Source organism: Pundamilia nyererei, unplaced genomic scaffold (assembly GCF_000239375.1).
Source record: "Pundamilia nyererei isolate P.nyererei 1_Seehausen unplaced genomic scaffold, PunNye1.0 scaffold00055, whole genome shotgun sequence".
NCBI lineage: Eukaryota > Metazoa > Chordata > Actinopteri > Cichliformes > Cichlidae > Pundamilia > Pundamilia nyererei.
Genome location: NW_005187456.1, coordinates 239,329 through 249,647, shown reverse-complemented (window position 1 = coordinate 249,647; position 10,319 = coordinate 239,329). Strand labels below are relative to the sequence as shown.

The following is a 10,319-nucleotide window of genomic DNA, read 5'->3' as shown; positions in this document are numbered from 1 at the left end:
CATTAATGTAAATATGAACAGCTGGAGCTATGGTCTTTTAGAGCCTGACTCATGAGTTAAACGCTTGCTAACTGGTTTTGTCGGTTGGTGGGTTATTGCTATGGTTTCCTGATGTCTAGAGGTGTGTGTTTAAAGGTGTTTTTATCAGCTGCTGACGTAGCGCCGAAGCGCAGCCAACGCCTAGACATAGAACACACAGAACCACAGGGAACAAACACAGACAAAGACAGCAGACCCACGCCCAGAGATAGGGTGCACAGAGCGGCTGAAGTGGAGTAAGGAGAGAAAGATGCAGGAAGAAGCTGACAGAAGACGGAAAGAAAACCAAAAAAAGAGAGCAAACAGAGGAGGGGTTCCTCCTGCTGAGTCAACATTGTTATCACACAAGCACAGTTTTAACCGCTGTCACTCAGAAACGTCTACAGCATGACACGGCACCGTGGTAACATGGCAAGCAGGTTACTATAGCTACAGTCGCAGGGTAGGGACTTGGGGCCAACATGGCTGATTTTGGCAAGTGGGAGGAATAGTAAACACTGCGACTGCGCACTATTACACAACTGTCTGTGTGTGTGTTTTATTTGGTGCCAGGAACTTGTGCCATTGATAAAAGCTGCAGGTTGTGTAACAGCACAGTCTCTCCAGCATCCTGCTGCAGACAGCAGCTCAGACCCGCTACCTCAGTACTACTGTCAACTAGCCTAATCTGTCAGCCAGTTAGCCTGGAGCAACTAGTCTTGTCAGTACAACCGCGAAAGCTTCTAAAACCAGAATTTAACCTAGAATAATTGGTATAGGATGTGATTGACCAGAATAAGTATCTTGACCTGACTTAGACTGGAAATATTGGCCTTTATTTGACTGCCAGTTAGTCTGGGTTACCCAGACTACTGACTACTACTGACTTGAGAGATCTTAAAGTTGGCACTCAACCCCAGACAAGCAGCCAGTTCGCTCGCTCAAGTTAGGAAATATCTTGCTATACAAAGGCATACAGCATTATTATCAGTTATCTAGGATATTTGTGAGATGGGTATTTAACCTTGGATTTGTCTTGAATTTACTACGATGTAGTCTAAGGGTAGGTGGCTTCAGCCACACAGTACAAATCTACACACAGACTACCAATAGAGAGCGAGCATGTGGATCGATACATCATGCTACTTTCTTATTTCCTTTTTAGTGCATGTTAATCGCAGCACACCTAACTGGTGGCTGATGTTGGATTTTGTGTGCGTGTTCAGTTTATTTCATTCATCATCTCTCTGTTTTCCAGAACTCCCCTTGGAGCCTCTCTAGATGACCAGAGTGCTTCTTCAAGCAGAGGTAATCCATATTTTTGTTGTTTATGTGCAGCACAGTGAGAACGTCAAACTTGTGATGGCGACAGCTCCTCTACTCTCTAGACTTTATTGCATCAGAGTATATTTGCCGCGTCATTACAACTATCAAATCTGAATTTGTTTTAGTTTAGCACTGTTGTCACTGACAGCATTTCACGCCGTGTGTGTGTGTGTGTGTGTGTGTGTGTGTGTGTGTGAACAGGGCCTCTGAAGAATGGCTGCAGCTTTGAAGATGACCTTTCACTGGGGGCTGAAGGTCAGTTCGCAAGATTTACAATTTCTTCTCATTGTTAACGGTTTCCCTCCATTTTCTGCTAATTGTGTAATTGAATCCTGATTTAAATGGCATATTAAAAATAGAAACACTGACATTTTGGTAACGTGTTCTCCGCCCGAGTTTGAAAGCTGATAATAGCAGAGCTGCCCCCAACGCAAAACCTTAATGGTCCATAAGTTAAGAAAACTAATCAAGACTGATGTCAAACTTCTGTTGCCAGGAATATATTTATTTTGTATAATTCTAATGCAAACAGAATCCTAATGGTCATAGTTACTGTTCAATAATATGAAGTCCTACATTGGCTAGCCTGCCAAGGGTCCAGGAAAAAATCCTTCTGGTTTCCTGGAGTGTTTAAATAAAGTTGTGTTTTTGTTTTTGTTGTTTTTTTTCCTGTTATCTCCCTGTAGTTCTTGACTCTGACCTGATGGAAACTGGATTCTGTTCTAACCACATCTGTGGTTCATTTTTGACTTCTGTGAAAAAAAAAAAAAATTACAAAAGCTTTTATAAAATGTTACATGAAGTTATCATTGGTCACTTCAGGAAAAATCGATATATGCTTCCAGATTCCCTGGCTTGGATTACTGCTGATTAGGAAATTGCGTAATCCTGAGTTGAATTACTCATATTACCACTAAGGGTTGCTCTGGTCTGATCTGGTTTACTATTATTTGGACAGGCAAAAGCATCAAAAGCACCTCAAATCTATGATACCAAAGCCTAAAAACAAAGCTTCTGAATTGTAGTACTTTGCTGTATGACATAGTTGTCTTTAGAGGCTTTATGAACTGGATTTAGTTCTCAGTTTTCTGTGACTCCATACACAGAGGCAGCGGACACCAGGTTATTTAGATTTGGATGAGTTGTAGTCAGGAACAGATTTGTTGCATCTCGCTCCTAAATCACTACTGAGCTGAGAAGTGAGTAGTTGATATTTTGAACACCCTCTAGTTATCCCAACACTTTCAGTTAGTTCAATGGAATCAATTTTTGGGTCATGCAGTCATCATGTAATGTGTTGCATTGTGTAGTGTACAAGCCACAAATACATAGACACTGTCTATGTCCATTGAGGGTTTTATCTAGTGTGTGTGGGAGGTTTGGTTTTTTCCCCATTACGGATCTGTCAGTGGAAAGTCTGTGTAAGGAAACTAAATGGAGGTAAAGTGTAGTGTCATCAACATAGTATGAGTTATTTTGTGCTTGGTCATGAGAGAAATTTGGATACAAACTTCAGTAGTCCAAAACCAACTTTTAGAAGGATAAACAATGACCTATAACGATCTGCAAACTATTACAAAGCGCATTGTAGAGAACTGAAAAAAAAAAAACTTTCTGAAAAAACTAAGTGCACCATTATGCTTCTATAGGAAATAAGAGGTAAGTAGGAGCCAGGTGCTGCTACTCAGATACATTCGATTAGTTGATCCTCAGCAAATGTGAGCACCTCTGTAAAAGCAGAAGTTATTCAGAGGTTGTGTTAGCAGAGTGTTGCAACCTATTGGCATGTTAAATCTTAATTGACATCATGACTGTGAAATTTCTAAGAAGGAACAAGTTGGCTTGGCCTCTTCTCTTTAAAAAGAACACGGCAGCACAGTTTAGGTTTGGAAAGCTGCATCTTAACAAACTACAAGACTTCTGGAACAATGTCCTTTGGACAGATGAGACCAAAGTGGAAATGTATGGCTATAATGTTAAATGTAAACCAAACACAACATATCATACTAACTGTCAAGCATGGTGGTGGAAATGTGATGATTTGGACTTTCAACCAAAGAATCTGGGCATGTTGGAGTCATTGAGTCAACTGTACTCCTTTGTATACCAAAGGATTAAAGAGTCAAATGTGAGACGGCTAAAGCGTGAAAAGCTAAAGCACAGCAGGAAATCTAGTCTTGCAGTGGCCCAGTCAAAATCAAATGAAATGCCAACAAACATCAATTAATCTAAGCAATGCAGTGAAGAAGAGTCAGCCAAAAAAATTTCCACAGCAATTTATTTAATCATTGAGTGTAATTTGGTGTTTTTACAGGACTGCATAGTCCTGGGAAAACTTTGATTTTCACAGGACTGCATATCCCATAGAGCTTCCTAAGGAGTCCCATAGAAGAGAAAGGCAGTTGACTTTTTGACATTTCTTTTTTATTTAATAATAATGAATATAGATAAAACTATTTATTTTGACCCACGTGTCTTTTGATCATGTGTTTTAAATGAAGGATGAAGGTCTGACAAAACGGTGCTTAAATCAACAGAGTATCTTGTGATACCTCATCATCTTCATTCCAGTCTTGTTTCTTCTTGAAGGAAAAGTCAACAGTGGCAGAGGTGTGGGAACACGCTGCACGCACGACTGAGTGTGCGTGTTCATCATATTTGTGATCTTGTAAGGACGGCAGAGTGTATATGTTACCAACTGAACAATAGCCTGTAATGACTTTCTGTTGAAATGTCATGTATGGTGTGTGTGTGTGTGTCGGAGATCAGTTGGGGGAATCTGGCGCTGAATAGGTGTTAATTGGTTAATTCTACAAGCTTTTACCTTGTATCAGCAGAAAGCGCACAACAAATACACAAAAAAGACAACAACCGAGTTTGCATAGTCTGTCCTGCATGTTGATATACTGTATCCGGCCAGATGGAAGCTACTTGAACATCTTAGACAAGTGGTGGCTAGGATCAACCAGAACTGACTGGGTCTTCTTCAGAGTCCTAACTTTGTACAGATGAGGAAGGTCATAAAGGCGCGCATGTCCTACTTTCCTACATATTAGACTGTCTCTCCATATTAGACAGTACTTTGCAGCCTGCTTTTGCTGTTGAGGTTCAGTGGCCCGTGCTAGCTAATAAATGAGAATGTAAGTACAGATTCAATAAAACCTTCTCATAAACGTGCTGCTGACATGGAAACCTCAAAGCTTGTGATAAAAGTACACTTGTGCTGGTAAGCTTTTCTACACATGGCTTCCACCTGAAACTCAAAGGTCAGCTTGTTATCACTTATAGTGCTGCACAAACTCAGTAGCCTCATCTTTTTTCCATTGAAGGCAGGTAATTGTAAAATTCTCTGTAAAATCCACAACCATCAATTTACTTTTCTGAGCACTGATGTCCAAATAGGACAATTTGTACCACTCAGTGAAATCTGGTTGTTTTATTTATTGAGGAAAATGACCTAATATAGCGTATCAAGGGTGGGGGTTGAACTTCAGGCTATTCGACAACCCTTCTGTCAGCTTAGGATTAGGACCTGGTCATTTTGAAATGTGATATTTATTCTTTTTGGACCCTTGATGGCTTTTGTTTTTACATTGTTATTAAGCTGCTTGACCCATCCTGTCTTGAGATTCTAGTCATGGACTAAGCTCGAAAAGTTTCTTTAGCAATTACGTCAGAATTTGTTGTTCAAAGATCACAAACTGTTCTGGCCCAGATGTGCCAAAATGGACCGAAACGATGATGCTACCACCTCCATGTTTCATAAATGAGTAGCTGCAATCTAGTGTTGTCCTTTCCTGTGTAGGACTGCTGTGGCTCAGGCTCATCTCTTAATTAGAACTGATGTGGCTTGATCCCTGCTTTGTGCAGCGCTCCCAAGTGTGATCGATAAAAGGTGCTGGTATGAGTGTGTTAATGGGTAAAAATATGCATGCTCAGTCACCGTAAAAAAGCACTATATAAATAACAGTTCATGTATCCTTTACATTCTCCATGATGCTTCTCAGTTAAACCAAAACAGTCTATTCATTCTTCTCACTCATCAAAGCATTGTTTTTGCAGCCTTCTGGCTTTCTAATGTGATCTTTAGTCAAAGGCATCAAGCAGCAATGTTTTTGTAGAGCAGCAGCTTAGTTTTCTCAGGCCAGCCATGCCTGGCATTTTTTCATTACGCTCCTGATGCTGGACTCTGAAAACCCTCAGAAGTTGCCCTGTGTTGCACAGGAAGAGAGTTTTATCAGTCAACCACTCCTGTGGAGGCTAATGACACTTTCTTTTGTTTGCACACAGCCTTTCTGACTTTGGATTGGTCGAGTCTGAACTCTTTGAAGATAATTTTTGTGACACATTCCAACCTGATAAGCTCCTCCCACCGATTGGCTCATGTCTTTAAAAGTAAAATCTCAGTTGTTTGTGCAGCTATTCACTTTCACAAATGTGAAACTTTCAAAATGTTACGCTAGCATGAGTTTGAAGGATTTGGTTGATTAAATTACCAAATTCATGAAACATTTGGGAAATGGGAAATGCATATTTGACTAAAAATACCCGCATCAAATATTTCATGTCTAAGGATATTTAGTTTAGCGTCACTAAACATTTCCTGAGCATCAAGGACTCAGCCTGCCTGTGTTCACCATTTGATTTTGTATAAGCTGTCTGTGTTTATACAGAGGTGACATTAGGATTCTTTAGTCTGAGTGTCTCTGTCTGCTTCATGTTATATCCTGACAGTATGTGCCTTAATTATGTTGAGAGTGATATTTGACAGGAGTAGCTGATGTCCTCTGTGGAGGATTTTCCAGATGTCAGGTATGGACAGATCCTAATTGGCTCTTATGCTGTTTAACATTAGGAGGACAGGATAGGAAGGGATTAAAGTGCTAAGGGGTGAATGGGATAGAAGTGAATTAGTGAATTAAATAGTTCGGGGTGAATGGTGTGGAACTGAATCAGTGAATTAGCGTGTGGATGTCACTGTTGTCACGTTTGGCTGCTTTAATCCAGCGGTCTGTTAGAGAAGAAAAACATTGTTGATTCCAAGAAGTTAATCTGAAATGAGCTGGAATAGAAAGACGCTCTCACACAGACGGCGACATGTCTCAGCAAGTTCTTGTTAAATGGAAAAAAAAAGCAGTCAGACCTGCAGCAAGTGATGACGTTTTTTTTTAAAGTTGCTTGACAAAATGAAAGTTTACCTACATCAGCGCTCAGTACAAGCAAACCGTGGTAAACGGCACATTAATTAAACTTCAACGTTTTTAGGACAGCTGGTTTGATTCCGACCAAGTTGGGCAAAAGCAGTTTTTTTTATTTTGAACGAAATAAAAACTTGGCAGATATTCTCTGCTGTAGCTAGGTATAGATTAAGGCTAGTGTTAGTTTCTTAAGACATGGTCACAGATTTTTATTTTTTGTCCTTCTCTGTGATTTTAAAAAGACCTTGAGGAAGACCTTAGCCTTTACATTTTCTGGGAGATTTATAGCAAATGGTTGACAGAATTGTAAAGGAGAGGCTAATGGCGAGCAAGTTCAACCAACTGAACTAGTATCCTGTACTGAAGTTCCACTCACTGTTCCTATCCTTTTTAATCTATAATTAATAGTTGCTTGATTATTTAGTTTCAAGCATTCAGCTGTGCATCTCATTAAAAAAATGTCATCTTGAACCTTCTTAATAACTGTTGTACGTTGTTGTAACGGCCTATTGGAAAAGGTCTTAGAAAAACTTGTTCTCCTATCTAAAAGTTTTTTTTATTTTTGTCTGTAGTGGTTGCTGTAGTCAGGATGTACAGTGCCTGCTTTCTTTCTATTCAGGTTTGTGTGTCACATTAAAGAGTAAAGTCTTCTTGCAGAGCCTAAAATTTAAAGTTGTCGTCTTTCTGTCTGAGGGACAGAGAGAGGGAATCTTCTGTTACAATAGGAAACCATTTTTTACGTGATGCCCCCAATTTATATGGCAACCCCCAAGTGTAATTTTACTTCCCCTGAAGCCTGTGGAAACAGTTTGTTCACTGAAGAACCTCTTTGACCGTCCAGATGTTGTCATATTCAAAGACATATTTCAGCTAAACTCGGGCAAAAGTGAAATCAGCTTAGTTACTAACATTTTAAAAGGTTCCTCTTCTACTCACGACGAACACAAAAATCTTTTTTTTTTTTTTTATGTCTTCTTCAAATTAGCGGTCTCTCTCTGTGAATGACAGCTTTTATCAGCTTAGGAATTTTAGCTTAATTAAAACCAGTTTTATCTCACAATGACTCATCCAGTATTTGTTTTATCACCTCTTGACTAGACTACTCGACAGCTCCCTGTACTTAGTTGTCTCATTACACCCCTTCTTGACTAGTATTTGTCCAAGATGCAGCTGCTACAAAGAAAAGACAAGACATCACTCCTGTATTGGCTTAGTAAAATTCCAGATCATATTACATCAGTCATGTATTTCTTTGGTAACCAGTGCAGCTGTTTGTTCTTTGCAGAGCAGCTCTAAAGAGGCTTCTAATGCCATAATCCGCCTCAAGGTGACTTGCATCATCCTCCCGTTAACTCCTCGTAGTCGCCTACTCTCGCCTTTAAAACCAAAATATTTCCCACTTGCTGCTGCCAGACTCCAGGAAAAAAAAAAAATCAGCCACCCACATTAAGTACCGCCCTGTTGTTGACAATACTTCATCCTTTTGAAAGATCCACATATATTCCCCTGGTTTGCTGTTTGGTTTAAGTGCACTCATGTCATGCTTTTTTTGTTTTGTTTTGTTTCTTAAATGTTCTGATGGTGTGTTTTAATGTGCTGTTGTTTGGTTGTTGCCATTTTTAATGCAGTGTTTTCATTTTATTTATGACTTTCACATCCTGACTCCTTTTTTTTTTTTGTTTTTTTTCTCTTCATTTTTAAGGCTAGTTTTGTCCAACCTCTAGTCCCCTGGGATTGTGGTCAAGTCAAAACTTGTTTATATAGCTGATTTATTGGGACTTTATGGTTTCCTTTTTGTCCTGTTCTGTGCTTTTCGTTATGTTGATTTGGTCAGGGGGAAAGTTTCTGATAGATTATTGATTAAAGGCACAGAGCAGTGACACTGTAATGCTGCTCAGCATTCTGTATTTGGATGTGTACTTAATATTTTCATGTTCTTCTTTTGTAGCCAACTATCCTCAAACCAAAGCCTGGTGAGTTCATTTGTTTTACTCTCTACATTCAGTAAATAAAGTGGCAGCTGGTTGGTGCATTAAGCCTGAAGCTTTTCTAGACATTACCTGACGTAGATGGACTCTGTACTAAAGATTTGGCACGAGAAAGGCCATTTAATGTCTCATCCAGCTCTGTCAGAGTCCATGAAATGCATAATTTCACCCATGTGAGGAGAAGAGTAAGTAATTGAATGCTTACTATGAATTCACAGTAAGCAGCAGTGGTCCTGTGCCCTGCCTCCTGCATGCTTGACTCATGCAGCTTGCATAAACCACTTTATTTCAAGTGTTGAGAACACATGTGAAACATGTAAAGCAGCAGATGTGGTGAATCATTTGATTTGATTTGATTCTCCTGATGTTTTCCAGAGTTCATGTTTAAAAACAGCTTTAGATTCTCCCTTCTCTCACATGCACGTGCGTGATTTAATGCCTCTCTATGTTAATGCTTCATATGCAGTTTTGATCTTGCGGCGGATCAGAAAAGGAGCCAATATAAAGAGAAAGGAAAGAGTATGAACTCCACAGGATCTGGGAAAAGCAGCACCGTGTCCAGGTCAGTTCATTTGCTCACTTCTCACTCAGATTTGTGCAGGGATCTGCAGAAAGTAACTCTCAGAGATGCTGATATTAAATCTCAAACCAGAGAACTCTTTAGTTTACCTTGCAAGGGAGTTGAAGATTTTAATCAGTAGAGTATCTGCATTGCAAGGTTTTAAGTTGTGCTGTTAGTTAAACGTAAGTCTGACCAATAAGCACCTAGCCAGTGCGACTGCAGTTATGCATTTATTTTAGCCAGATGCTTCATCCAATCACATGCCAATGAATTTATTTATTTATTACCACCTAAGTGCAGTAATAAATAAATTAAATGTAAATAAATCTTGTAATATTCTAAGTACATAGGCAGCTGCACTGCTGTAACTATATGGTAGCATGTCCTCTTTTGCATGCTCGGCATCCTGTGAATTGATGACCTGATTAGTTGAAGTTTGCCCATGGTAGATGGTGATAAACGGATGGTTCATCCAATCGTCTGCCAAGTAATGAAGTGACAGCATTTCTCAAACTAGTTTCTCAGAAGAAGTGTCCCGATGGTGAACTTTAAGAAAGAGTCTGGTACTTCAGGTTTTTCATTTGTAGCCAAACAAAATTACTGTCCATAAAGGTCAAAGTCAGGGTGTATTTCTAAGAGGAAGTGTTATCTATTCAAGAGGAGTGCAAGAGTTTTTGTCCAAAAACCATCTTATTTTAAATTCCTTGGATGTCGAGCAGTAGTTAGGAGATTCCCTACTGAGAAAATCTGTGGATCTCAGAATTATCCAGTGTTTTAAATTTTGCTATTTTTTTTTCTCTCTTTATGAAAGTTTTTACAATAAGTTGAGATCTACAGGAAACTGCACTGTTGCTGCTTCTAATTTAATCACACTGATGTCAGTCAGAGTGATTGCTGTCCACCTTTCTTCCCTTTCCCTGTCATATCAGAGCTCCCTTAGCCAAGACTAATTCAATATTTACACTATAAATGGCCTGCTCATTGTGAATCTATGACACAGCTCTTTTAAAAAAAATTGTATAAAAATATATGCTCTCATATTCTGTTTATGTACTCGTATTTAAAAATTTTAAAAGCAAAAACCCCCCCACCTAAATAAATCAACATTAGCATCAGGGCAATTATTATTATTATTATTATTTTTTGCCTGTCACGTTTGGCTCTTTTGTCATCAGAATTATTGTCTAAAGGCAAAGAAAGATGCCCAACGGATTTACTTTACCAAAT

The 10,319-nt window shown here is 39.2% G+C and overlaps 1 protein-coding gene across 1 annotated transcript in view; it reads left to right on the top strand.

Annotated features, from left to right (window-relative positions):
* itprid2 (ITPR interacting domain containing 2) overlaps positions 1-10,319 on the top strand; it is a 53,625-nt gene that overhangs the window by 17,631 nt on the left and 25,675 nt on the right. The window contains exons 5-8 of the mRNA XM_013911005.1: positions 1,277-1,326; positions 1,546-1,599; positions 8,491-8,515; positions 8,997-9,092. Of these exons, the coding sequence (XP_013766459.1) occupies positions 1,277-1,326; positions 1,546-1,599; positions 8,491-8,515; positions 8,997-9,092 (225 nt within the window). The remainder of the gene's footprint in view (positions 1-1,276; positions 1,327-1,545; positions 1,600-8,490; positions 8,516-8,996; positions 9,093-10,319) is intronic.